At 51.6% G+C, this 27,935-nt stretch overlaps 2 protein-coding genes across 2 annotated transcripts; both read right to left on the bottom strand.

Annotated features, from left to right (window-relative positions):
• Nucleotides 1–470: 470 nt before the first annotated feature.
• TMEM11 (transmembrane protein 11) lies at nt 471–9,194 on the bottom strand. The gene is made up of 2 exons (XM_062588122.1): nt 9,114–9,194; nt 471–1,268 (listed from the first exon to the last, which is right to left on the bottom strand). The coding sequence occupies exons 1-2, from the start codon at nt 9,179–9,181 to the stop codon at nt 752–754; spliced, it is 585 nt and encodes a 194-aa protein (XP_062444106.1). The 5' UTR covers nt 9,182–9,194; the 3' UTR covers nt 471–751.
• Nucleotides 9,195–11,383: 2,189 nt separating this feature from the next.
• NATD1 (N-acetyltransferase domain containing 1) lies at nt 11,384–26,734 on the bottom strand. The gene is made up of 3 exons (XM_062588645.1): nt 26,589–26,734; nt 17,753–17,871; nt 11,384–14,974 (listed from the first exon to the last, which is right to left on the bottom strand). Exons 1-3 carry the CDS (start codon nt 26,683–26,685, stop codon nt 14,858–14,860), a joined length of 333 nt encoding a protein of 110 aa, XP_062444629.1. The 5' UTR covers nt 26,686–26,734; the 3' UTR covers nt 11,384–14,857.
• Nucleotides 26,735–27,935: the final 1,201 nt, after the last annotated feature.

Here is a 27,935-nt window from a genome sequence, read left to right as displayed (position 1 = left end):
TGGCAGGATAGCACAGAATTTGGACACCTTTAGCCCCAAGCCTCAACACTTAAGAAATTACTGAAAGACACAAACAGTGGGGGAACTAGTATTGCCTCTTCCGAAAACAGCTAGTCAAGCAAGAGGAAAGGCCCTGCTCTGCAGCCATCCCTTCACCAGACGGCTGTGAAGTGACACGGGCACTGCTGCCACACGCAGCGGACAAGAGCAGCAGCAGGTCTGTATGTGCGTCCAAGTATGTAACTATCACCACACAGGTTCTCAGAGGGAAGACTGACACCTCTGTCCCCTGGAAGCACACTATAAAAAGGAACTATGTTAACAGTAAAGAAAATGCAAGAGTATTTGAAATTCTCATCCTTTAATGGTCAATGATAGCTTCTGGCTGGTTCTGTGTAATACAATTAAACAATATACTTAAATGTTTTCAAAAAAAAAAAAAAAACCTTATCCCTCCCCCCCCCCCCCTTTATATAGCTTGCTTTCTCTCGCAGACATTCCACTGCTGGATTAGACTCCCATGGCCTAACATATAGCTCTCTCACGTCACCGCACATCCACATTTTAAGTGTAACGAAGAACTGAAAAACCTTGGTGCACCTGTGATGCGTTATTTTAAAAATAACAGCTCTATTAAACCAACTCCTTCCCAGTCTCCACTCTCTGCTGCTTCTCAAAGAAGAAAAACAAAATGTTACTGTGGGAGTCTTAATACACTTGTCTTTGCGGGTTTCTCTCTTCCCTGCTGAAATCATACAGCGTAGAGTTCATAGATCTTCTTTACACAGTACACCAGGGCAGCGAGTGCTATCGTGTTATGCAGTCTCTTTCTGTGCAGGTCGTCCTTCCTCACCAGCACCACCGGAGTGGAGGAGGTGAGCGTATGCAGGGGCAGGCGGGAAAGTTTATAGGCATCATACTCTACTTGGTACTTGCAGCAAGGATCAAATTGCCAGGAGATACCATAAAGGGTGCAGCAAGCCATGCTCAGCACACCAGCAGGCAGCGAGATGTAGTGGGAATAATCTACTGGAAGTGCCAAAGGGGTGAAGAGACAGGTGGTGCCCGCTAACACAGCCGTCTTGTGCAGGCAGTTCCCGACAGTGATCCAGCGGGCTGTCTCATCACCAATGCGAGTGGGCTCTATCACTATGTATTTGTACTGTGCTTCCAGGGCCTGCTCCAGCTCGTACTCAAACTGGTCCTGAGCATTCTCTCCATTGTAGATCTCGTGCACGATGTAACAGTCCGTGGAGGACAAGGTGACCCTGTTAACAGGAAACACAGGATTAGACCTACAGAGTTTAAAGACAGACTCTCCATCAACCCAGTTATAAGAGCACAAAGAAAAAAAAAGACTGAAGTCAGGGCAACCCCTCAAGGTCACTCAGCCTCTGTTTAACAACAAGCAGCTTTTACAAATCCAGATTCATTTCACATCAGCTAATTATGCTTTTTATGTAAAAACAGTCATCCTAAAATGAAGCAGCTTACCTCTTGTTAAATTTTCCTAGCTTGCAGAAACTAAGAACATTGAAAAAACAGGATCTTGTGATCAGCTCAGTTTTCCTAAAATGGTTCCTCACACCAATCCCCAAGTAGCTGCTCTAGAGATGCTGTAAACATCACACCTTGGTGACCACACTGGATGAATGAATGAACCACAGAGACTCAAGGAGTTTTTAAATAAAAACTAAGACTAACAGCTCATTCATTGAAAGGGCAAGTTGCATTGGACATTTGAGAGAAAGCACCTTCAAACGCATTTGCTTTCTCTCCACAATAACCACCTCTTTGCCCTCTATGCAGCTTGCTATTTAGTCTTCTATGTCAAATCCAGCCTACCAGGATGGCAGAGAAAAACTGCTGCAAGCGAAGATGAGAAAGGTAGCAGAGCACTCAATTTGTTACAGAATGGTTCGCTCTCTCCACTGAACTAGGGGACAGCAAGCAAGAAAGGAAAGTTTTTAATCAAAATAGGTTTTAGCAATCAAAATAAAAAAGTTTGCTTTACAGTAGCTCCCTGCTGACAGGCAATCCACAACAGACTTGTACACCCCCCGTCTGAGTATCAGCTTTCAGCTACCTAAAAACCACATCAATTTCCAGCTTCTCCCCATCCTCTTCATGCAGAGCAAGCATCACTTTCTTGTAGCAGGCCATTACAACTAGTTATAGCTAGAAAAAAAGGATTATGACCGTTTACCTGTACTGAGAAAGAATAAAAACTATCCATTAGAACACAGCAAAATACCCACCTTCTAAACTGGAGAAGTAACTATTTCTGACATATTTGTGCTTAACCAGAGCAAAACTGAACACATGGCTTCGCAAGGATAAAAATATCTGGCAGATTCCTCTAGCAGAAGGAGAACAAATTGCACACATATTTGACCTAATCACAGCAGACAAAACAGCCTCATGCCAACAGCATTAAGACCCTCCTGATATCAGGAGGCAAGAGACTGCTAAAATAAAAAAATGAAACTAGCACTTTTTGCTCCATTAATACAACGGTACTTGTGTACATGCACTGGAAAATAAGGGAGAGAAAATACGCTTTCATGAGCTGCTGCGTTACCAGGTATTACCCTTAACATGCAGCTTTGTTCACACAGTAAAGGGTATCATGCAGTGGCCATCTGTAATCAAGAATATTGTTAAATTACAAGTCAGTGCCGGAAGTAGCTGCTTTTGTGAATAGTGGCAAACACATCAAACAGCAGGAACTAAGATGCACCAATCTCTCCCAAAGCTGAATAATAAGCAGTTTCTATAAAAGTCTGGCTGGTATTTATACAAACCTACAAGGAAAACTCCACTTACAAGCCAGTTATGAGGTTCTTTGCAGTACATTTCCCCTTTGGTCTGTTCACAAGTAGAAGGAGAAATAGAAATCCACCAAAGGCCGTGTATGCTAGAGGCTCATTTAAAGCCACCACCTTGTCAAACATTGTTAGGAAATTTGAGTTAAGACTCTTCACCTTGATATTCAAGGCAACCTTTCCAACTGAAGGATGGATTATGTACACGATTAACCCTTTCAGCACAGGATGTCATGGGCTCTGGTGTTCAGCAGTGAATTGGCAAATACTTAAAGAAAAAATTTTATACAAGTGCCATCCTTTCAGATTTAACACAGTACTGTATTTTTTTTAAACACAACTAAGCATTACACACAGAATTCATTAATCAGATGTTGCACTAGTGTGCTAAGGAGACAGCTGGTAATGGTTTCTGCCAAGGATTTTTTCTTGACCAGACCAGATGCAGCCGCAGCCAAATCAAGAATTCCAGTTTCATTTCATAAGACATGCTGAGACTTAAGGGAGCTCTGTAAAACAACACCAATGACTACATGAAACTACTTACTAAGCCATAATGACCTCAGTGAAAAACTATTGCTGAAAGGCATTTTCAGCACTGGGTCAGCTTCAAGTTTAACACAACCCTCCAGATAAAATTATTATTTCCTTTAAAGTAGCATTTTTCAAGTTGAGAGAAGATTCAACAGTGCTTAGTTTCCTGCAACTCCTAGAGCCACACACTGTGGCTCTGCAAAACAGAATCAGAAACCAAATTCAACTTGCATAACCATGAACTTGTCCGAGGCTTAGGAAGAACATGACAGTCCAGTCATCCTAGGATCTCTCTATGGTCAGTGGGAAAATAAGGAGGAAATAAATTCATTTCTCCCTGCCTGCAGAAGAGCCTTGAGCAGCTGGGCATCTCTCTCTGGAAACTTAAGTGAGGTAACTACATTACATGTGATGTCTCCAGACATTGGCTAGAGATCCTACTGTCTGTCTCTCCCGGAGCCTTGGGCTCTGCCAGGCTCTGGGGCTTTATAAAAATTGAATCTGAAGCATAATCCTTCCAAGCCAAAACAAGCATAACTTAAAACATTTTTCACCTGTGAACTAAATGCACAAAAGCTTCTTCTTTGGTAGAGCCCAGCCCCCAAACTGTGCTGTCTCTTCAAACTAAGTCCTTTATTAGGGGACTAAATCTGTCAGAGTGCTCGAGCTGCAGCTGGCAAAATGGACAGCCCCCAAAATAAAGGATAAGGAATGAAAAATTAGCTGTTTGAACAGTAGGACACATGAAGAAACACTAATACAAGCAGGACTGGCAGGTCAGAAAGCCTCTGCTCTGTAAAAGGAAGTGGAGTTTATCATATATTTCCATCCAAGAAGCGTCTGCTCTTGGAGGAAGGGAAGCAGAAAGCAGAGTTGTTTGAAGACGACACAGAAAGAGATGCAGCTGAGATGCAGACTTCTGAAAACAGGCTTCAGAAGGTTTTAGACCATCTCAGGGTGCAGAGTACGATTGAGGACTTCAACTATGAAAACCCACGAACACAATTTCTCCTGACACAGCCTTTCAACTGAACAGTTGCACATGAACAAATCCAGTCAAAGCAATTGGATTTGCTCTAACCATAGAGACCATGGAGTTTGCCTTTTGGAACTTGCCCCCCCCACCCCCACCACCCTTCCCAGCAATGACAAATAAAAAGGCAGAACTATGCAAATAAATTCCGAGCTGGCATCCACCAGTTGTGAAGTACTGCTAATTTTACATAAACTCCATTTCACTTAAAAGCACAGTAAATAGCCCCTGTCAGAGATACTCTAGTTCCAGAAGTTGTAAAATACTGACACATGTTCAGAAGTCCAGTGTGCTATTTCCTAGACAGACCAGAATCCACACAAAAAAACAGGCATTAACACTATTCAGTCAAATAATTTTCCAAGACCCACTTTCCCCTGCCACAAGAAGGTGGCTATGGTAATCCTTGACCCTCTCCCAAAAAACACTTGCAAAAAAAAAAAAGTTGTACAACTATTCTACAAGAACAGTTTGGAATTTCCACTAAATAGTTTACTCTGCTGCAGCTTCATGCATCCCATTCTTGAGAACTCTTCAAATGCCTCATTCCTGATGCCAGCTGCACACACGGTGAAATGTGGCAGTACGCTCAACTATTTATATAAGTAGATAAATAAATCAAAACAAAAATCATTTAAAATCACTAATGTAAAATTTGGTAATGCCAAGATTATAAGTAAGGACTCAGTTAACAGAGCTATGACCAACAGGAGGGACAGAAGTGTCTGTCCTAGCCACAGGGCAAGTTTCAAATTACATCTGGAATATCTTCCTAACATGGGAATATCAGAGAGCACCAAGAGAAGGATACTGCAGCCGGCTGAACAATGGAAACTTCAGCAGTTTCCCCAGCTACAAGCCTCAAAGCAGCTCTGTTTCTCTGCCTCCAATTCGAAGGGGGTCTTCTAGCTGTTCTTTCAAACACCAGCCTGTCTGGCTGAATGAAAGTTTCAATCTGGCAACCTCTACGGATGAAGAAAGAAATGCCCTTCTGAGGGGGGATAATAAAAGGCACAATGCCAGGCAGTGTGAAAAGACTAAGTTTTGCCAGGTGTCAACAGGCAAAGGGAGAAACAAAGGAACAGTCTGCTGAAAACAGGGCATATGCCAATGTTCTGGAATAAATCTCAGCATCTTCCCACTGCCCACCCGGAAGGGAGAAAGACTGAGCCTCACAAGTGTGTTGCCTTTAGCCTGATGGTGTTCCTCAAACTACCAGATGTACTTTTGGCTAGGATTTCAAATCCTCCAACTATTTGAATATTTGAATTCTGCAAAATGCCCAGAATCACAATTAAAAACAACCTCTACCTGCACAGAGGCATCAAGCACCAGTACAGTCCTAAGTAAAAAAAAAAAAAAAAAAAAAAAAGGGGGGGGGGGAGAGGGCTTTCAACCCCTCTGTTAAAAAAAAAAAAAAAAAAAAAAAAAAAAAAAAAAAAAAACAAGAAGCCCCACATGTTAAGTCCTGGACAATAGAAATGCTCAGAGCACCAGAGAGACATTCAGTTGAACTATCGACTAAGACAGACCCGTTTGATTTGTACTTAAGAGGAGGAAAGCCTTGCAGTAGTGTGATAGGTAATGCCTGTGACCCCAGAAGTCTGTCACACACAGCGCACACACATAACATCTAGTTTAGCAATACAACCAGGGACTCGAGGCTGGTTGTGTGAATGGTTACAGAAGAGGCACATTACAGATGGTCAAAGCACACTGTCTAGCGTCATTATTAGCCTCTCAGCTAAGCTTGAGTAAGTTCAGAAAGTCTGGGCAACATGAACTCAAACACCGTAACAGACTAAGCTTCCCTCCCCCACATAAATCCTCCTCAAAATTTCATTTAATTTCATCATGAAAAGTGAGTTGTGGCCTGGCTTTAATTTCCAGTTGAAATACTCCACCTCAAAGTCTAATTCAACACAAATTTATTTTTTTCCACTCAGGAAAGCTCCATGATATGGTATACAGAAAGTGCTACAGATCCAAGCTAAAATATCTGGCTGTTGTTTCTCTATTGAACCCCTCTATTCTCAGGCCATTGGCCACTACTGTTGAGTCTACAGCTTTCAGAAGGCTGTTCTCAAAAGTCCGTGAATGCACATTAAAGTAGAGGAAAAAAGTGGAAAAAAAAGCATAGCAATAAAACAAGATTTCCAATCAAAAGGTGCACCTAAATATACATGGGAAAAAAAGAACGGGAAAACATAGGTGAGATCTTCAAATAGCCTTGGCAAATGAAGACAACACCTACTAAGGAAAAAATAACCAGGCCATAACAGAAAACACCAGCCACCTGAGCAAAGCGAGGTGTCAATTTTAAGTGAACTAATGATTAGCCAGGCTAATGGAAACAGGTCAATCATTGCTCTAAGCAAACAGATTACCAGAAATCTGAGCAGTACAGGTAATGAAAGGAGAGATCTTTAAGGGCGCAGAGAAGCCAGTATAAGTTAGTGGTTATGACATTAAAGCTGTTCTTTCTGGAGTTTGTTAGAACATCTCCCCAGGGAACAAGCGGCATTCTGTTTTGTGTTCTGGTGGTCATTGTGCTGAATTTTATACACAAACTCCAATACAATTCAGCGTTTGTTCTGTATAAAAAGTTGTTTTGGTCTACAGATTAACAATTCCCTTTAGACAGTCTCCATTAAAGAGTCTATCCAGAATGAAGGAAAAAAACCCCAAGTATTTAGTGGGTTCTTTTCAGTGCTTTGAGTTCTTTTTAACCTTATTATTTCACCACCAGAGAGTAAACTGGAGTTCACAGCCAATATACTTTGAAATTAACATCTTTACACTTACTCCTGGTCAGAAAACTACTTTTTAACCAATTACAGAATCCTATTTTTTCAATAAAGTCACCCAAAAAAAGCATGCAGTCTCCACAGATACAGTTGCTGGACTTTTTTTTTAAATGAGTTGGTCTAGTCTAATAGCAGACAGTATTTTATTCACGACCAAGTCTCCTGACATTACCTCCCAACACAGATGCCTTTCAGACTAGCTGGCTGACAAATACAAAAATACCCTGAAGCAACTCATTTATGAGAAAGCTGGATCAATATATTCAGTTTGAAGGACAAGAATCCTGTTCAGGGTAAGAAAACTGTACTTGCTATATAAAAAGCATATGTCATCATTTGATGACAGCGCTCTGTCAGCTTTGCCTTTTACACAACCTGCATTGCCAGCAGCCAAACAAGATCGGTAGGTATGATTTAGGAGTAGACGCTGATTGAGGCCCACTCATGCCCATCTTCGCAACTGCGAGGAATGAGTACTACCTGAGTGACGCCACCTGACGCTCATCTGAAGTACGATCTTGTGCTAGGCTCACATGGCACGACACCTAACAGAACAAGCATCTTCCGATAGGGACTCCGAGGCACCGGCCAACAGTGTGTCATAGTCACAGATCAGCTAATGTCTTGCTGTGTCACATCTATCCTTACTTACATACTTCTCATTGTAAAAGGAAAGCTAATATACAGTGAAGGTCAGTGAGGCAGGTAACTCATGTTTGTGAGTAAGTGTTTTTGATCATAAAATGAAGATGTATCACAGCTAAAAAATACTTTAAATTACAGCTAGATTATTGTATAGTTCACAGATTAAGTTACACAGCAACAACTTATTTTTAAGTCTGCATGAATTTTCATCCTGGTAGGATGATTTTCACTGAAATTAAGTACTCTTTTTCATACTTTTCTTCATTCCTATTTGGAGGAATGGTCTGCAGGTCTGCCACATGAAGGCTCTTCATGTGTTTAGTTCTGGGGCAGATGCCAGCACTGGGTGCAGACACTTTTACTACTATGCCACTGAGCTCCCTGGTATTCTTAGTTGTTTATATAAGCCACACTGATGCAGTAATTCCATCAGCTCTTCCAATTCAATTACTTCAAAATTTCCTGAACACAGACAGCATTCCTGCATTTCACACTGGCACCGGGATTTTAAGCGCTACTTGCACTTCTCCTTGGCAGCATAGATTCAGCAAGACCAAAGAGCGATACTCTTGAAATACCGCAAGGGAGCAAAATGAAGCAAAAAACACAACAAAAAAACTATCAGGGAAATCATAGTCTCTGGGTAAAGCAGCAGAACAAAAAGAAATTTCTGCTCTCCATAAAATTGCAGCTGCTTTCAGAAGCTTCTGGTTATATTGGTCAGCCCCAGGGCAAAACAGGACAGCGTAAGGAAATAGAGGAATTAACTACAGATTTTGAGCAGGCACAGAACTGCGCACTCGGATTTTAGAGCGGCTCAACAAGATTCCTCTCCCTTTCTCCTGCCTTTGGGAGTTAAGAGCCCCCAACTCCCACAGCCGCTGCGCGGGCAGCTCCCGCGCCTCCTGGCTGCTCCCGCCTCCCGGCGGCGGCGAAGCCGGTGCCCGAAAGGCGCCTCGGGGGAGCCCGCGCGGAGCGGCCGCCGCCGCCGCCGGGGAGCCAGGTCACCCTGGCGGGGCGGCCGGAAAAAACAAAAAAAAACAGCCGCGGAAGGAGCCTCCCCGGGGCTGGCCCCCCTCCACCCCGGCCCCACCGCCGCGGCCCCGCGCGGGCCGCCCTGACCTTCCCCTCAGCGCCGCCGCCGCCTCCCTCTCGCGCGGCGCGGCGCCTCCCGCCCTTGCTCGGGGGTCGCGGGGAGCCCCGGGGAGCCGCGGCCCGTTCCCTCGCCGCCCGGCTTCCGCCGCGGCCTCCGCCCCGGCCCCGGCTCACCTCTCCCGGCCGCCGCCGCCGCTGTTGGTGCTGCCGGGGCCAGCGCGCCTCCTTCCCCAAGCCGCCATCTTGGAGACACTCGGCTCGCAAATGTCTCCGCCAAGGAGGCCCAGGCCAGCCCCGCCGCCTGACGGGAAATGTAGTGCGCGGCGCCGCGCCGGAACCGCTCTGCGGGCGGGAGCGCCCCGCCGGCGCCGACTACGATCCCCACAATACCCCGCGGCGGCCGCCGGGACGTGCAGTCCCGTCGTCGGGCCGAGGGGCGGCGCGGGTCGCGGCGCGGAGGCAGCGCGGCCGCCGGCTCTCGCCTCGCGCCCGGTGCCCCGCGCGGTCCGGAGGCCCCGGGCCCGGCGTGGCAGGAGCGCGACTACGAGTCCCGGCGTGCCCCGCGGCGCCGCCATGACTCCGCTGGGAGACGAAACGCGGAAGCCGCTGCAGAGCTCCGGCCGGGGCCGGCGGGAGGGGCGACCCGTGCGCAGCGCCTGGGTGGTTGTGTCTGCCGGGGTCCGGCAGGCCTCTCCGGCGCCGTCTCTGGCTCTCGGTTCTTCCGCGACTTCTCCAAGGAGAGGAGCGTCTCTCTCGGGAGTTCGTTTTCCCGTGACGAGCGGCTGCTCCCTTGCTCTGCGGCCTCCCCAGGCCCAGGGGTGCCGGCAGCGCCCAGCACGCCTCGGGGAGCACGACCGGCTCTGCTCCAGCCCTGGCTCTGATGGACCCTCCTGTGCCGTTCCCACCTCCCGGTCATTTCAAATATGCTTCTCCTGGTGGTTCTTCCTCAGGAGATGCTAAACCTCCCAGGAAAAGGAGCAGGGAGCATTTCAGTGTGCACAGTGGGGATAAGCAGGGGAAATGATTGTGTGTTTTAGAAGCGAGTGAAGCTGTCTTTGTACCTCCCCTTCCTAGCAAATGCCTTTTTTAATAACAATATCTACCAGCGATGTAATATGACTAAAGAGAGCCAAACCGTGGTTACCTTCATCTTCTTGGGCATTGCGAGGCAGTGCACCCGAGCTGCTGGGCCCTCCTGCAGCCCTGCTTTCCCAGCCACAGTTTTGAGGTTCGGTTCTTGCTGAGGTGGTTAATGGTGCATTTGCATCCTGTCTAGGTCCTGATGAAAAAGAGGTGCTTGGAAAATGTTTCCAGCATGGCAGAGCACGCTGCCAAGCGGTGGCATTGCTGGGGCAGGCCAGAGCACAGGACTTTCTGGAATGTGGAATGTAAACAGAAAGCGTTACTAGCAACAGCCTGGCTTTGTGTTATAACCAAAGCCACAGCTCTGTGTCTTGGGAGGAGCAAAAACCCAAACGCTTGCCTGTTCGAATTGCAACCCAAGGGCCACATGTCACTTCTCATGTTGGGTCAAATCATAACTGCAAGTAAACCACCACTCTGTTCCCCCCAGCACCCCCAGCCCTGGGATTTGCAGCTACTGGGAGTCTGCCCTCAGCCTCTGTGGCTGGCACCCGGCTTTAGAAAGCAGTGTAAACACACTGTCCTGGGAACCTCTAGCAGTGAGTGCTCCAGCTGCATTCCCTAGGCTTAGGAGCATGAGGGCCCCAGGAGGGAGCTTCCTTGTGTTTTTCTGAGTCACCTGCCCATCTACCTTGCCCTGGATGAGCACATCAGGAAAAAATTCCACTTGCCAGCTATTTAAATAGCCTTAATGTTTTCCAGCATCTTAAACCAATGAACACAAACATTTAGTATTGCTTCACAAGAGGCTGCATTTGCAGGATTACTGCTGATTGCTATCTGGCCCTAACTCCAAAGGGAGGATCAGTTAGCATGAGCAGAGGAGGGCTGGCCAGCAGAGAAGAACCAGTTGGGATCCCACTCGTCCTAAGCTCTACGCAGTCACCACCAGGTCAGTCAGCTCTCAACAAGGCCTGAAATAAAATTCAGTAGCTTCAGCCCATGCCTCCTTATGTATCTGCAAGGGGAGCATCTCACACTTGCCTGGGATTTAGCTCCGAGGTGCTCCGTGATCTGTGTGGTGTACACAACTGTGCAGTGCAGTATGTCTCCCACCTGCCAACTTTTGCCTTTTCTTTCACCACCTCCCAGACACACATGTAATAGGTATTTTATGAGATTTGGGGCCAGATTTGTTAGAGGATTTGTTAGTTTTGAGAATTATTTGACAGGAGCTTGTGAAACAGGCTCTCTGCTGAAGTGACCCAGCCCAACTCTAATGGAGCTGGGGATGCTCCGAGGTCCCCCTGGTCCTGTGGGCACATCCTCCTGCCACACATGCAGCAGTGAACCACTACAGGTCAATTAAGCCACACTTTTTATTGTATTGTATTCCATGCAATATGTTCATGTTTTATAGTATGACAGAGGGAAGGATAAAGATAAATGTTAGACATAAACAAAAGCAGAAAGGTCATTTGTAACAGGTCCTGAGAAGGAAAGGCACATCGTAACCACTGAATTCAAAAGAATGGAAACCTTGGACAGAGGAAGACAACTCTGGGAAGCAGATGAGAAAGGGGGAGTTCAAGTTGGGTGATGTGGAAGCAAGTTTGACAGCAATTTGTATTTCCCCACTTCCCAAAGTCTGTAGTTCAAATGGGTTTGGGGGCATCGATATTCAACCAAACCACTTCCACACTCCCATTGCTGGAGAGAGTCCAGGATCCCCAACTCTTCCAGGCATAGTCAGCACCACGGAGCGGCCCAAGGCAGAGGAGGGCTCAGAAAGCTCCTTCCTGCACAGGCGAGCAAGGGAAGGGCGGCTGGCAGAGAGGCAGGAGGGAGGACTGCCCAACGCCACACGAGCCCCCAGCCATCTCCCACTCGACGGTGCCAGATCACAGGAGCTTGGAGGACTGCAGCATCACTGCTGACCTGTGGGTATTGCTATTTGCCGACATCAGAGAGCAAGGGGAAGGAAAGGCCAGGGTGGAGGGTGGATACAGCAGTAGAACGGTTGGCACAGACACTGGCAAACATCTCCGTCAGGTCAGAAACTGAAGGGATTGTAGCACCTCAAAGGGAAGCAGCAGCAAAACCACGTGCTGTGCCTGATTTAAGGCAGTGATTGCCACTTGTGATCCAGGGCCAGGAAGCACGAGGTTCCTGCCAAAACAGCATAAAGAGCTCCATGGCTAGGCTTGGACATACGGACCCCGCTGATGCAGTGACCACAGCACATCTCTAGTGAACCATCTTCACGCAGTGGACACAGAGTGGTACTCCTGGAAACCGTCACACTGTGGAAACTAGCACAAAACCAGCCCAAGACTTTCAGCTCCAGGCACAAGCTATTGCTCCTGAGAGATCTCTTCCAAGCTCCCGGCCCTGCTGCATCACAGATACACTGGTGCCTTTGAAGAGGTGATTCAGCTTCACTTTGGGACCAAGAGCAGGGACGGTTCTGTCACTACTCAGCCAACCTTGCTCCTGTAACTAGATGTTGAAGTGTATTTCGCCAGTTGAGGAGCTAGCATTTTGCAGGCTAGATTTCTTCTTGAGCCCCCTTTCTTTAGTTCTCTACCCATGACACTTTCCCAGTCCCTCTAAGACATCTTGAAGGCAGCAGCCAGGCTGAAATAGGCAGCAAGAGGGCAGAAGCATGAGGCAGAGGCAAGGCTGAAGCCTGATGCTTCTCCTGAGCAGCACAAGCCAGGGACAGGGCTGCCACCCAGCCCAGCCTCAGGAACAGGGCACAGGTCCCTCCTGAGATGGGCAGGGGGTTTCACAGCCCACACCAGGGCAGGGATGGCATTTGGGAAGGTTTTACTGAAGCCCACGTGCAGTGGGCTGCATCACACTGGTGGCAGACAGCCTGCAAGCAAGCCTGGGGCTAGCATCCCCTGAGCAGCAGGGCAGGCAGCAGGGGCTTCGCCTTGACTAGACGGCCAGGAAGAACACACTGGGACCTCCCTTGCTGAGACCGCACATGGGTCTCCATCTCTTGCTGATCCAGCTGACAGCAAAGGCTGTAGGAGCTCTTGCCTTTACCTCTGTGGACTTTGCACTGGGCTCTGGGAGAGGGCTGCGCTCTCTTTTGGCCAGGGCTTCGTTAAGTCCACAACATAGATCGTAAACTTCAGTCTCTACTGAGATAAGCTAGCTTCAGATTTGGCCTCCAGGTGAAAGGCTCTTTATCTCCTTCTGCCTGGCTACAACCCCTCGGCTGAGCTAGCAGCTGTTCCGCGACAGCGTGCCAGGAACACTGCCATCCACAGCCCAGCCCCCCACCATAGCACTAAATCCCAAGTGCTTGGGGGGGATCCCTCATTCTCCAGGGTCCAGCTTAGGCCCTGAAAAACCTGGGCAAGGAAAGACAGGCAACAATCCAGAGCTGATCTGCACCCTGCTCTCAACGCTACCGTGACGGCATTCTCTCTGCATCTGACAATGCTGAGCCATGCTACAGGGTCATCCCCGACAGAGGCAAGCGCGATACGCAAGCGCTTGGCTGCATTCAGGGTGAGAGCCCAGCATTCCTCCTTGCCACTAGTCAAGGACCCTGTTGTACCACCATCGCCTGGGGACACGGCAGGGCTCGGAGCGGCAAGGAGAGGCAGCGAGCAGATGGGTGATGCCCCGAGTCAGAGTTTGTTTCCAAAGGCTGCAAGGAGGGGAAGCAAACAACTGTAACAGCCAACATCCATGCAGAGGCAGGTGGCTCTAGCATCAAACCTTGGAGGTGGGACAGGACCAGACCCTGGAAGCCTTGCTCCCCTGTTAATCCTGGGATGTGGCGAGGGCTTGAACCCCTAGGTTCTGGGGCAGAGACCCAGACCTTGAGCTAGGGGAGATAGGAGGACCCTTCTCTTCAGTCACAGGCAGCCAAAGGAAACCACTCAGCCACCTGTGAAAGCCTGTGACATTTCCTCATCACTTTGCTGTGCTGGGACGCCAGGCCTGGCTGGAGAGGGCTGGTGTTCTCCTCCTGAGCAGGCTGGGTCCACACTAGCATGGACAATACTGACACCAGGGACCAGAGATGGGAATGGCAACTTGGACCCTACAGGGATCTCACGGTGGGGCTATGTACAGAAGGCTGTGACAGGAGGCAGCACCTGCCGCTCAGCCGCATTTCTTCCTCTGCGCAGTCATGCTGCGCCCGCTCTGCTGCAGCCCTTGAGGACGAAGGCTACTGCTGAAGGCCGCTTCTTGCTTGACTCCTCCCTCTCTAGGCTTGAAGGTCTCACTGTCCCAGTGCCACCATGGCCCACAAGTTCTCATCTGCATCCCATGAGGCTTTGGGCAAGGCTTGGTGCTCAGCAGATGCTCCTGCACTGGAGGATGAACCTGCCAAGTGGCCTGGACTCCTCTACCACCTCCCTCTGCCCCATGAGGCTTAATCCACAGTATTTCCCCAGCAGCTGGGAGGGAAGGGGAACTGGTATCCCGCAGACACTCCCTAACCAACATCCCCTCGCAAGTTCACGGCCATTGCCAGGCAGAGGGGAAAGGGTGCGATGCAGACTGAGCCATCCCCTAGTCTTGCGATGGAGTTTGGTGGAAAAAACATCCTCTTCCACTCCCTGGCTTGAGAAGAGTGCCAGGGAGAACATGTGCCTGGAGCCAGCCCAGCCCAGGGGCCATAGCCATGCTCACACATGGGCAGAGGGAAGGAGGTCGTGCCCCCACTCGTGCACCACATGGACACACTTAAAAAAATGGAAATTGTGAGTGTGGGAGGCGGGAGGGGGATTTCCTGAGACCGCAGAGAAGCAAAGGCCGCGTTGAACAGTCAGGGACAGGCGTGCTGGTGTCAGAGCAGTCCTGCCTTAAGGCTGTAAGTGTTCCAGGTACTGCGGCAGGGGGTTCTCCTTGACGTATTTCTGAATATACCAGCATGTCAGATGAGCTTTCAGGTCCTCCTCTACCACAAAGTCCAGGGCTGCCTGCAACCAAGCAAAACACAGACAGGTTATAAACAGCTCCCGCAGCTGATGCTCTCCGCAGGGCTTGCCAGGATGCTTACAGGAAGCCACTGGACGAGCACAACACAGGGCAACCCTGCTCTTGGGAACTGGCTCTCGTGGTGCCTTTGTACCGCTCCAGAGAGCTGGGGCTATGCTATCCCGCCTGCGCTGGCCATCCCTGCAGCCCATGCAAGAGAGGCCTTGACTGCCAGGAGCTGCTGGCAGCCTCCAGGACGTGGTGCCCCACATCTCACCTCCTTTATGTGCAGGAGAAACCCGATGGTTCCTGAGGGACTCTGCATCCCCTGTCCTCTCCCCAGGAGTGGATGGAGCTGGGGCGCTCACATCACAGAGCGGCCATCTGTGCGCCAGAGGACATGGTTAACCAAAGCCGTGCCATCTCCCTTCCTCTCGGACCCTACTGCTGCCTCCAAAACCTCCCGAGGGGCAGAGACTCCCCTGTCCCCACATAGAGCCAGGGAATGCACCAGGTTGTCCTCATGTCCCCTCTGCATGAAGTGGATGGAGGGAGAACACTGTGGGGGGGAGGAGTGCAGCCATCCTGCTGCGGCCTCTACAGCACACATGGTCCCCAATTCAACCAGGGGCACGCAGAGACTCCCTGGCAGCCCCAACACATGTTGGCAGGCAGAAACAGCCCAGTGGATGCCACATTGTGGGCAACCCAGCTGTGTCCAGGGTCCAGGCCACTGTTGTCACAGCTTGCCCTGGCTTACAGGGATCAGGGAGCAGTCATAACCCCAAAGCATCACCCCACAGTCTCTACCGCCACCATGCTCAGCAGCTCCTCAGCAACCCCTGCATAGCTTCAGATCTCAAAAACAGGACCCCAGGAGGCAAAAAGGACTCCTAAGAATCTTGAAGATTTTAGGTAAGGCACACCAATGCCAGGAAGAGATGGGAAATCAGCTCCTGAGCAGAAGGGGAAAGGGAGCAAGGACTTTTTGCCGAAAGGAGGAAAGGGCCAAGTTTGGGCTAATAGCTGGATGCGCTGGAACTCACCCAGCCTCTCTTGCGGCCAGAAATAGGAACATCTGATCACAGATTTCCATCTCTCCTGCCAGCGCCTGGGAAAGGGAGAGAGCAGCCCTGCCACCCAGACATGGCCTCGGTGGCACTGAGCCTGCAGGGCAGCTGCTGCCGAGGCTGAGGCCATGGGTCCAGCATGGAGCACGTGGAGGAGCTGCCGCCTCCTGGCAAGAGCAATTGCTTACCCATGCACCCCCAACACAGCAGCATCGCCGCTGCACTGAACTATCTCACAGCACCCAAACGAAGCACCAGATGCTGGAGGGCTCCTTCCGCAAGGAGCTAACCCTGAGCGGCAGGGGGTACCCAGCCCCTGCACCAGAGGAGTTTGGAGGTGGTGGGGAAACCTCTGTGGACCTCTCCAAGTTTTTGTCTGGAAGAAGGTCCAGGACTGGGTTTAGAGAAGGGGAATCTCTGCAGCAGATATGTCCTTCTGCCAGCAGAAACCTCAGCCGGACACAGAACTTGGAAATCCAATGGGGGGCTTTAATATAGCAAAGAAATGCCACTTAGGGACCGCAGTGAATGTGGAAAATGCTGTTTGTGGACCCCAGTAAGCTCATGGACCTCCAAGAGCTTCAGCCTCTTACATTTCACCAGGTCCCCAAACCACTATTTCTTTCCCATCAGTTCCAGACAGGCCACCCAATCATGGGACAAGCCGCTCTTGGGTGTAGAGGACTTGGGAACACTCAGCAGCCCCCAGTCCCCTTTTCCCGCAGCCCTCAGATCTGATAGAAATGAGAGAGGAGCTGGAGGAAGCAAAAGGATCAGCAGCTTTCTATCAGTAAGTGCACAGCCCTGCTCACAGAGGGAAGGGGCTGAGGAAGACGGTCAGACCAGCCAAGACCCAAAATGCAGCTGGCCAGGAGGGGAAACAGCCCTGAGATCAGCCCATGTGTGTGAGGACAGAGACCACCAAAGTCTGCGCACATGCCACATAAAGCCCAGACTCTGCTCAGGGAGCCGCTAAGGGGTACGCGAGCGATGTCTGCAGTGACCGTGCCAGGGGATCCTTCAAGTGAGGAATGGGGTTGGGATGAAGCAGAGGACCAAAACTTGGACTTCATTCTGCAGCAGGAGTGCTGAGATAGCAAACTATCTCCCAACCCTAAAGCTAACAGCCACCCCCACCTGCGACTGCAGCCAGTAAACTGGTCAGGAAGGAAGCAGGGCAGGACTGGGGCCATTTATCAGAACTGATCCCACCAGGCTGTCACTGGCCATATGGCCTGCACCTGGCTCCAACAGCTGCTTTTGGTGTCTCCCTGCCATCACTTTATGGCTCAGTCCTCACTGCCTCTTGTTTGGAGGGGATCTCAGCCCACCCAACCTGCTCCCTGTCCCTCCGAGGCCCTGGGAGCACCTTGTCCTTTCCCAGCACGATCCCTGGGAACCAAGAGGAACCACGTTGCAGGAGACAAAGAACCCAGGCTCACTTTGGCATAAACCCCAGGAACATCCCCCCACGTCTCAGTATCCCCCAGGCACCAGTTCTGCCGTCGGCCCTCAGGACCGGTTTAACACCTTGTGAGGGTTTTGTCATCCCCAGGATCACTCCTTTTCCTCTGGGATCTCACTTCATCGCTCTGCGCCTCTCTTTCCTATCAGGGCAGGGGCGACTTCCATGGAGCAAGCAAGCAGTGCTGACTGCTAACCGCGACGGCAATGGCTTCTCCCGAGGGAAAAGGGGGAGCTCCAGCATACCTTGGCGAGGTGCTTGGCTATTCCTCTTCCTCGATAGGCGTCTGGTACCTCCGTGTGCTGTAAGTCCACGATCCGCTTCCCCACGTATTCGTAGAGTAGCACTGCTCTGTCGTGGCAACCTGGGGGAGGCAAGAGAGCAGTGAGGCTCTGGATGTCCCCGGTGGGACAGTGCTGCTCACCAGGAAAGCCTGCACCAGGGCACGGAGATGTGCCACTGGGCTGCTGGGATGGCCCCTGCGCAGCTCCTGGTGCCTGCGGCCCTCCGAGACCTGCCCACAGGACCGGCTGTGGCCTCAGGGCGGTTGCACGTGCTGGGACGGGTTTTGCTTCCAGTGATGCTCAGACAGCGCTGTTGACCCCCTGAGGTGTAAGCAGGGACAGGCTTGCTTGACATTTCCAAATTCCTGAGCTAGGGGCAAAATTTCTACCCATCCCTGTGTATATCTAGTGCCAATATAAAACATTCAGGCAGGAAAGCAGCCAGCAGTGGAGGTGTGAGGCGTATGAAGCAGAAAGCAAGCAAAGAGAGGAGGGGGAAGCTGACCCAGCCAAACCTTTTCTCTGTACAGCAGGCAGCTTTTTACCACAGTACATAAAACAAGACAGGATTTCTTGGTGTAGTATTGCTACACTTGAGACCTACTGAGGACAGGCGCTTTCTGGGGAAGATGCTGTGAGAGAGATCTCACAAATGCACAGGAAAAAGTATGCACAGGCGTGCATGGGTGCACACATGCACACGTACATTTACATATACACACACATGCTTCCTGTCACAACACCGACATTTCTCACAGCCGCTTAGATGCAGGGGAAAAAAAAGAAAAAAGAAAAGAAAAAAAGAAATTTCAGTGCATGTGTAAAACAGGAGAGCTAATAATACTCCTCTGGCTTCGTCTGCAGAACCTGAACTTCTGTCTTCAGCTCAAAGGCAAACATTTCATTTCTGGAAGTTTCTTTTATATATTTAAAAAATGACTTTCAGAAACAAAAGCTTCCAAAAGAGACATTCAGTTACAATATGGAACCTTTTCTTGCCCTCCAGTGTTTATTGGAAGATGAAGGGCCACAAGTTCACCTGTATTTACTGAATATTTCAGCTGAGCTCAATCTGCTTTACTGCACTGCATTTTGACTGACAGCTGCGGCCCAGGCTCCCAGATGCCTGTATTTGACAGGTCCGTTTGAATTTTACATTTTGAGAGCATCCATCGTGCCTTGATCAGCCTGGCAACGCAGCCGCGTTTGAAGTCGCTGGACGTGAGAGGCCCTGGCCGCGCGGGCGCAGCCCTGCTGCGAACCGTCTGACCCCGCACTCATCTGTTCAGACACCAGCCAAGCTCCAGCTGAGCAGCAGCTCAAGTTTTTGTTCCTGTTCCTTTCAGGCAAAAGATTGATCTCTCTTATGCGGATGGAAAGCTTTGCATTTCCAGCATGAATTTATCAATGCTGGTTTCCTACCTACTCTTTCTTGTGCCAATATCATCTCTGGGCGCACATAAATCTTTTCCATTTCTAAATCCTTTTCCTTGGCACACCTGCCATCCCCTCCAGGTAGTTACAGACAGTAATCCTGCCCCTCAACCCTCAATTTGCCAAAATGTCAAGCTCTTTCAGTCCCCCTACAGTCCACACCTCTATGATTAACGCACAACTGAGCCTCCATCCCTGCCACAGCCCCTTCCCAAATCCCTGTTTCTCGGACAGGGCTGACCCCAGTCACGCTCTGCCATCCAGCAAAGGGCTCCCTGGCACACAGGGAGCAGTTTTGCTTTGCAGACACTGGGATCCTGGAAATCCTGGCTCGCGTGTGCTTTTTTCCACAGGCATGTCCTTTCAGTGATCCATCCCCACCAGCAACTCTGTAAGCAGCCCAGGTTTTCTCCCGCCACGGGAGATGTGTTGGGTGCAGATGCATCCTGCGCCGTATGCAAGTCTGGACCAGTAACTCCTAACTCTGCAGCTCCTCCCCGAAAGTCCATCAGGCAAGCCTGGCACACCCTTCCGCTGCCGGCCTCCTCTTGCACTTTCACAGAAAGTGCATTAATCTCCCAGCATTTACTCCCCAGCACTAACACAGGCCAGGCTACAGTGTTGGCCTGAGGGTGCTTCCATCCACAGCGTCTACCATGCATGCACCTTCAAGAGGGGTTTGCAAGCTCTTGTTTTGGTTATTCCCATTTCTCTCCGACTGCATTATTCCCATTTCTCTGCTCCCGTGGGACCTATGTGGGGGAGAATTGTGGTGTTCCTCCACGTGGATCCAGGTGGCCATGGGAAAGCCCAGAAGCAAAGCAAGCAGCTGTGAGACCCATCTCTGCCTCGAGAGAAAGCCTGCGCAGGTCAGAGCACGGCGCCTCTTCCCAGAGTCTCGGAAGGGAAGCGTCTGGTGGAAGTTGTCCGTTAGGGGAGGCAGCAGCAGCAGCGCCAGCAGCACTGAAAGTCATAAAATTCTGTATAATAGTTGCTTTCACAGGCTTCAAGCTTTCTGCTCTGCTCTCTGTATGTGCTGAAACCTTCCCTAGCCTCTTCCTGAAGTTTTGTAAAGTTTAGAATTAAATCTTTCTCCGAGTCATGTCACAAGGTCTTTAAAAAAAAAAAAAAAAAATGCAATCTGTAGAAAAGTATCACACAAACATGCATCTTAAAGCCAAAGACAATACAGCATTTGAAAAAAAAAAAAATCTCAGATCTGCCCCAGACAGTTTTTCCTCAATATTTGCCATTTGTATTTCAGAGGCACCACAAAACGCAGGGGGGACGGGAGGCTCAGGGTGCTACAGGTACATGGATGGACACATGCAGAGCCCAAAGGATTTCAGAACTGAAACAGGCTCTGCAGAGGAAGCAAGTGCCCTCCACACTATGGGAACAGAGGCCCCAGTTCAGAAAACATCCCAATTCGGTCAGGTAGGTGAATGCATCTTTACGCGATCTCCTCTCCGCTTTGGCGATCGGAGCGGAGCCCTGCCTTGCTCTGGCAGCCAAGCTGGGAACCCGGCTGCCCCTCCACCCATCACACACAACCCGTGTCCGGCTCCCCACTGCGACATGGCAGCAGATGCAGGGCCCTCAGTGCATGCCTGCAAACTGAGCACCAGGGCTGCGAGAGGAGCTGGTGGATGGGGCCAACCAGAGACCGATCATGATGGTGAAGGGTCACAACAAATGTCCCCTGCAGCCTCTTCAGGCAGGAATACGCTAAGCCAAACCTGTAAGCTGGGCACTGCTGGACTCGCTGGATTGCACTGCCATGGGGGCTGGAAGTGGAAAGAAAAGCCTGGATCTCTAGAAGAGAAACAAGCTAGGATCCAAATGGATTTCAGTCTTACAAAACAGCACCCCACCTGGATTCTCTGCTGTTTGCAAGAGGACTGTGCGCTTGCTGCAGCCCTGCCTCCCTGCGGAGGCCATCTCACGGTGCAGGTCTCGCAGGAACACCCTGTCCCGGACAGCTCTCCCTGTCTCGAACGTGGTTGAAGTTGGTGAATTGCTTGTGAGGGCACGGGAAGGGCTGGCCAGTGGAAAATGCGATCGCAGGTGCCTTGTTTCCTTTGAAACACCCTCTCCGGGACTCAGAGCCTCCAGGAACAGTAGAGTGAAGCGGACTGCCCCCAACAACCAGGGCTGTCCCTGGGTTCTCCATGAGTGACTCGGGGCATAACCTCTTGTTTTCCAACCAAGGGCCTCTCCAGGTGCTGGGAAGGAGGAAATGTGGGAGCAGAGGCCTCGCTGCGATAACAACGCTGGCGGCAGCCTCGCTGCTATGCAGCCTCTTGGTCCTGGGGGGCTGTAGGGTGCCCCCAGGCCCCTCTTACCTTTCCCCATCCCAAGGGGGAGGAAATATTGCAAAGCTGAAACAGTTTAACACAAAGTGTTAAGCACACAGGGAGTCAAAGGCAGTGCTAACCTCTTGCAGTGACCTATCAGGAGCAACCTGGCCCTGGACTCATCATACCAGGATTCATCTCCAGCCTGACAACCTGGAGGGAGGCCCTCCCACAAACAAACACGGGGAAGCAGCAGTGCGTTTACATCCCTGCCTCTCTCGGCATCACCTGGACGCCTTCCCTGCCCTTTCCATTACATCCCGGGGTCTCGGATCCAAGCCCAGGTTCTGCAACAGCCCATTTGACTCCTTTTGGTAGAGCTTTGCACTTGGATCCCACTCGTTCCCGGGGATGCAATTCCTTCTGGATAAGAGGGCACACAAGCAGAAACCACACCAAAGAGCGGCATGAGAGGGATGCCGCAAGTCAGCCTCCTGCCTGTCTTATCCCTTTAGACTTCGGGGCAGGGATTTTATTAGCTTGCCAAGATGGAGCTTAGCAAAACACTCTCAGGTCTTGGCTGGCCCTAGCAGTGCCCCAGTAAGCCTGATGATGATGTTTGACTTGCAGACACTCCCTTATGCATCACTTCGGCTTCGAGACTACCATTAGCAAGGAAGTCTGAGTCAATGCAAATCAGTGCCGGGCAGAAAGGAGCACAGCAAGAAAAGTGAGCAAGTGGAGGCTGTGTGATAAAAACGGCAGAGCAGCTGGTCCCCAGCCCTCCCTTCCCCTTCCCTTGAATCATCATGTGCATCAGGAACTAGAAGTTGTTCCAGAAGGTGGGAAAGGGCCAGAGGAGAAGGACCAGGCCTAAATTTGTTCTCTGTGGATGGTTTGTTCCAGGACTGCAATAACCAATGGTACAACACTTCCCAAGCAGGCCAGACAGCTATGAGCAGCAAACAAGGCCCAGGAGCTGCAGTCAAGGCTCAGCTGCACCATCAGACACGAGTCCCCAAGCCAGGCAGCTCATAGTGAACCTGATCCTAGCCCAAAAGTAGGAAAGGGACACGGCAGGCATTAGGGGAGGCCTGCAGGCAGCGGCTCAGCCCGAGCGACACAGTGCTGGTCCAGCGGATGCCAGTCCAATGGCTGCCCTGACCCCTCTAGCACATCCTTCGCTGACCACCTCTCCTGGAGGATTGCTGCCAGGACACACAAGGTACCAGGCAAGCGGATACCGCAGCATCGGTGGCTACAGCGGAGCAGAGCGGAGGGAACCGCTGCCACGAACCCAAGGCGCTCTCCTCTGCACTGGCGCCGGCTCCAGCCCACAATACACCGTTGTGCGCACGGGACTGGAAGCAAAGCAGGGGCCAGGAGCTGGCTGGCTGCTTTGTGCTGCTGCCTTGGGGCCAATTTCTGAGCTCGGTCACTAGCCTTTGGAGACAGCATCCAGGATTGAGATCCCTAGATCCTTTGGGCACTGCTTCTGCAAAGCCGGAGAGCAAACTGGGGGGGGGAGCAAAATACAGCCGCATCTCCCGCTCTCAGAGCAGAAAAGCCTGGAAGCAGGCAGCAGGTCAGCTGTCCTGGCTGCTGAGCCAAAAGGTGACCGCTGAAAGCTCACAGGCCAGCTAAGAGGAACAAGATGTGCCGGGGAGTGCTTGCATCCCAGGCTGGGGGTCACTGCGTGCCAGTTGCTCCCCACCAAGCAGCTGGCACGTTACTACGGAGAGAAAACACAACAGACCACAACAGACAGCGCTGAGTAGAGACAGCATAGCCGTCGGCGATGGGCCTCACTCGCAAAACAGCAGCAGTGCGGGTGGGGGCAGCGCGTGTGTGCACCACTGTCTAGAAGAAGCTACCCACTTTCGGGGGTTGTTTAAGGTTACCATGGCATGGGAGAGGTGTGGTGCCACCTCGATGCCAAACGCCTGGTGAACAGATCCCCTTGCCTCCACTACGAACAGAGCAGCTTTCCCTCCTGGCAAGCACCTGCCCCAGCAGTGAGGTAAAGGGCGAAGGAGGCAGGATCTGTGCAAATTTACCTGCACAAAGCCAAGCCCAGGCTCCCGATGAGCTCTCAAGACTCAAGTCAGGAGTCTGTGCAGGCAAGACAGGAGCTTCAAGCAACTGGATCCTGCCCAAACCCAGCAGCTGGGGAAAGAGCAGGATGTTTGGGAAGTGTGGCTTGCTGCCCCCACATACTGAATGAATGGGAGCCCATGTGCACAAGAAGCCTGAGACACCACGGGGAAGACAGAGCTGCTCCGTGTGTGCCACGAGCCCATCTCCCAAAGGCAGAGGGCCTGATATATTGGATGGACACTCTGAAATCCAGCAGGTCACTGCTAAAAGTGCAGCTCCCCTGGCCCAATCAGCAGGCAGAACGAGCTGTCGGCTACTTTGGGGTGAGAGACTCTTTCCATTTCTTATTTTGACCAGAAGTTATCTTGTAACCAAAAAAGAACTTTTCTTGACAAAACTAGCCTGTAAGATTTTTGTGGAAATTTTCAGTTTTGACAAACTGACATAACAAAGTCATTGCATCAAGAGTTTTCTGGCTAGCTCACGTTGTTAGCCACATCTTAGCTGACTACAAACCCAGCTGAGCTTCTTACTTTCTGCTTTGCTCTCAGAAGGGATAACAAAGCTCAGTGAGGTCTGGTTATAATCAGCTTTGCTTTCAGCTTCTCAGTGCTTCTGCATTTGGGATGCAAAGAAGAGAAGAGAACGTGTTAAAAAGGAAACAGCTGTTTATCAGAGTTTTAAAAACCTAGTATAGCAGTGAGGGCTCAGAGGAAGAGAAGGATGGGGGCAACTGAGAACACACCAAACGCAATTAACACTTTTCACATACAAGGAGGTAGTCCTGGCACAAGCTTATATGGAAGCACAAACAGGAACACAAAGCTAAAGATGCTGAGTACGGACACTTTCATAACAACAGGTCTGAAACACCATAAAAACTGTAAAATGGTTATAGGAGTTATCTTAAGAATACCACCACAGAAAGCTTTCTAACTCCAGCATCACACCACTACAGACCACCAAGCTGCCAACCCAGAGATTACCAGAGCCTGATGCCTTGGTCCATGAGCCACAATCCACCTGTATCTCACAGCATACACACTCACCAACTAGCAGGTCACAGTGGAGCTACAGCTTGGGGACTGGCCCATTTCTTGTAGTTCCCTGCAAGGAAGACCTGCAAAAGCATCCAGTCCCACCAACAGTCATCACGCCAGGAACGGGAGCGACGAACGAAGCTACTGAACCACCACCGACCTCCGCGCTCCCATGGGGACGGTTATCTTTTCACCATGCTCTAGGGTTTGTTTGTTCTCAGCAAACGCCTGTCAGGTACGAGGATGGACAGACTACCCACACTGCACGGATGTTAGTCAACCCCGTGGTCAGAATATCTCCACGCTGGGGCTCTGCAGCCCTGCCCAGCTCTGCTTCATTACGCAGCCAGCACTGAGTCGCTGGGTGGCTCTAACGATGCTCCATTTCTGCAAACAATCCTGAGCTGCACAGAGATAAGGACAGGTGAGGACACGGTACCCAGCAGCATCCCCGGCTCCCTATCAAGGGCTGACATTTGAAACGCCAAATCAAGCTTTTGGATCATCACTCATTTGCTGAGCTTTCCCCCCTCCCTCCCCCCCCCCCCCAAAAAAAAAAACCCACCCTGATCCCCAAGATCTGTCTGCAATCCTGGAAAAGTCCACAACTTCCCTGAGACAAGGCAGGCCCCTCTTGAAGCACGGTTTTGTGCTGGCTGAAGCCAGCTGACTCGCTTCAAAAATACAAGAACATCAACAGGTGATTTTTCCCATTTTAAAATTCACCTTCTCCAAGGCCCCACTATTCCCTGCACAGCCAATGGTTTGACTGGCAGAGATTTTATGTGGCAAATCATGACAAAAAGATCATGTTTTCTTAGTTGTTTGCTCACTTTTGGTCCTTAGCTTTCCTTTCTTTTTTTTTTTTTCGGTGCACATATAAGTTTTTCCAACAAGAGACATTGCTTTATAGCTCTTGCTCTGTTGAGCAGCAACCCATCTCTTGGGATCTAGTCCGATCTCTTTCCATTTGAAATAACCAGCTGGTGAAATCGTTTTCTCCGTGCTGCACGTACATGTCTCCTCTTTCCTCGCTCCACCATTGTCGAGCCTCGAGCCTGCACTTTGTAATTAGTGGTAGTAGAAGGGGGGAAAAAAAAAGTCTAAAATAAAATCCAGGCTATTCTTGTTGTTTTATTGAGAATGCCTCCCACTGCGTGTATAATTTCTGAACTAACTACCCATTCTTTTTTCTTTTTAAGGGTAACTACCCTGCAATTTCTGTAGGGCAGTAAAATAGCCTATTTTCCCCAGAGCAGCTCTCCACATGACAAACAGAGAAGAAAGAGACCTTGGGATCTTTGAATATTTGGGATTAACCGTTAAAAGGATGGCTGGAAAAGAGTTAGCCTGCTAAAAAAGAAGCTTCAGCAGCAGCTACTTTTTTTTTTTTTAAATCAGCCTCTCCAACAGGTGAGTCCAACAAGGCTGCTCAGAGGTGCTGCCGTGTTCTTCAGGGAGCCGGAAACACCTCCAGAGGGACGGGCAGGCCTGGGGCAACGCGGACGCCCCGGTCGCACCCCTGGGGACGGGGCAAACCCCCGGGCTGCGGCGGGAGCCACGCGCGCGGGTGGCGCAGGGGCTGCCGCGGGCCCACGAGCGGCTCCGCCGAGGGCTCGCCGGACGCTGGGCGGGCCCGGTACCGGCCCCGTGGGAGCCTCCTCCGGCTTCCGCGCGTTTCCTCAGCCACACGCGCGCGGAAGGACCCACTGCCACGAGTGGGGAGGGCCCCACGCCGCGAGTCCCGCTGAACCGCGTGGCGGCTCCTCCCCGGCCCCCCCTCCGCGGGGCTTCCCGCTGCCCCGTCCTGCGCGCTCGGCCGGGCGCGGCAGCCCACGCCGCCCACCGCGCTCGCGTGGGGAAGCCGAGCCGGCCCCCCCTCGCCCGCCCGCCCGCCGGCAGGCGGGCCCGGGCCGCCCCGTCCCTCACCGTTGAGCCGCACGGTGAACTGCCGCCGCTTGCGGTCGTGCTCCACCTGGATGGGGCAGCCCTGCTCCAGCAGGCCGAGCGGCGCCGAGTGCGCCATGGCGGGCTCGGCTCGGCGCGCCGCCGCCGCCGCCGCTCCAACGCCGAGGCCCGCGCGGGGAGCCGGGCCGGGGTGGGGGGGGGGGGGGGGGGTGGCGGGGCCGGGCCGGGCGCTGTCGGGCCCCGGGCGCCGCCGCTGCTGCCGCCGCCGCCGCGCCGCGGCCGCAGGAAACCAGCTGTGCGGCCACGTGCCCGCGCCGCAGCCAATGGCGGCGCCGCCCGTTTGTTTTGCTACAGCCCGGGCGGCTCTTAAAGGGGCCGCGCGCGCGCCCGGCGCAGACCCACGAGCGACACCCGCCCCCCCCACCCCGCGCGCGTGGGCGGGTGGGCGCGGATGACCCATCCTCCCGGAGCCTCGGCAGCCTTGCTGGGCTGGTGCGGTACTGACGTGCCGGTGCCGCGCTGCTCTGCCGCATACGCACCCCACCGGTGTAACTGCCGCTGTGCTGGGTGCTCCGCACTGGCGAACTGGTCCTGCACGGTTGTACTGGGGATGAACTGGTATTCCGCACTGGTGTGCTGGTCCTGCATGGTTGTACTGGTGCCGCACTGGTATTCTGCACTGGCACTCTGCATTGGCATAGTGGTAAGGTACTGGTACTGCACAGGTGTACTGGTGCTGCATGAGTACACTGTACTGGCGTAATGCTGCTGCACTGGTTTACTGTACCAGTGTACTTACTCAAAGGACGGTACAAACTCTAAACTGCTGCACCTTGTGCAGTGCCCTTTCCAGGGAAGTAGTGCATTTTCCCAGGTGCTGGCGGGCTGTGGAAACACCGTGCTGCAGCCTGGCAACGCCTGGCAGCATTTCTAGGCAGCACTGAAAACTCTAACGATGCCACGAGGCTTGTTGCCTGGCTACAAAACAACGCCACTGTGCCATGGCTGGCTTCTTGGGGAGCTTGTCCTGAGAGGCAAGCAGGCCCCAGCTGCAGGGGAAACTATGTGCTGGCTGTTACGGGATGCCACGGATACCACGGTGTGTGTGGGAGCACGGATGCTACGGACAATGTATTTGGGGTGGCTGCATTAACTGCATCCTCCAAAACAAAAGGAACCTGAGTTTCAACACACCATGTTGTGTAAATCAGAGACTGTTCAATCAAACTGGTGTATCCACTATCTGCAAAATTGGTTGACAAAATAGGCTGGCTGTCTCCATGTTTGTCGAGCTGCAGCAGCAAAATCTCAGTATCTTTGGACTGAAAGCTTTTGGAGGTAGGAGCTGTGTCTACAGGAAGTGTCTGC

The sequence above is a fragment of the Rhea pennata genome, chromosome 15 (genome assembly GCF_028389875.1).
Source record: "Rhea pennata isolate bPtePen1 chromosome 15, bPtePen1.pri, whole genome shotgun sequence".
NCBI lineage: Eukaryota > Metazoa > Chordata > Aves > Rheiformes > Rheidae > Rhea > Rhea pennata.
The sequence above is the reverse complement of the archived record's forward strand: the minus strand, read 5'-3'. Positions and strand labels throughout refer to the sequence as shown.

What these genes read in the sequence shown, in the direction of transcription:
- TMEM11 (XM_062588122.1), bottom strand. Translation starts at nt 9,181, where the DNA reads ATGGCGGCTTGGGGAAGGAGGCGCGCTGGCCCCGGCAGCACCAACAGC. An exon ending in GGCGGCGGCGGCCGGGAGAG is followed by an intron (nt 1,269 to 9,113) that starts GTGAGCCGGGGC and finishes TCCTGTTAACAG; the next exon opens with GGTCACCTTGTCCTCCACGG.
- NATD1 (XM_062588645.1), bottom strand. Translation starts at nt 26,685, where the DNA reads ATGGCGCACTCGGCGCCGCTCGGCCTGCTGGAGCAGGGCTGCCCCATC. An exon ending in GTTCACCGTGCGGCTCAACG is followed by an intron (nt 17,872 to 26,588) that starts GTGAGGGACGGG and finishes TGCCTCCCCCAG; the next exon opens with GTTGCCACGACAGAGCAGTG. An exon ending in TAGCCAAGCACCTCGCCAAG is followed by an intron (nt 14,975 to 17,752) that starts GTATGCTGGAGC and finishes GCTTGGTTGCAG; the next exon opens with GCAGCCCTGGACTTTGTGGT.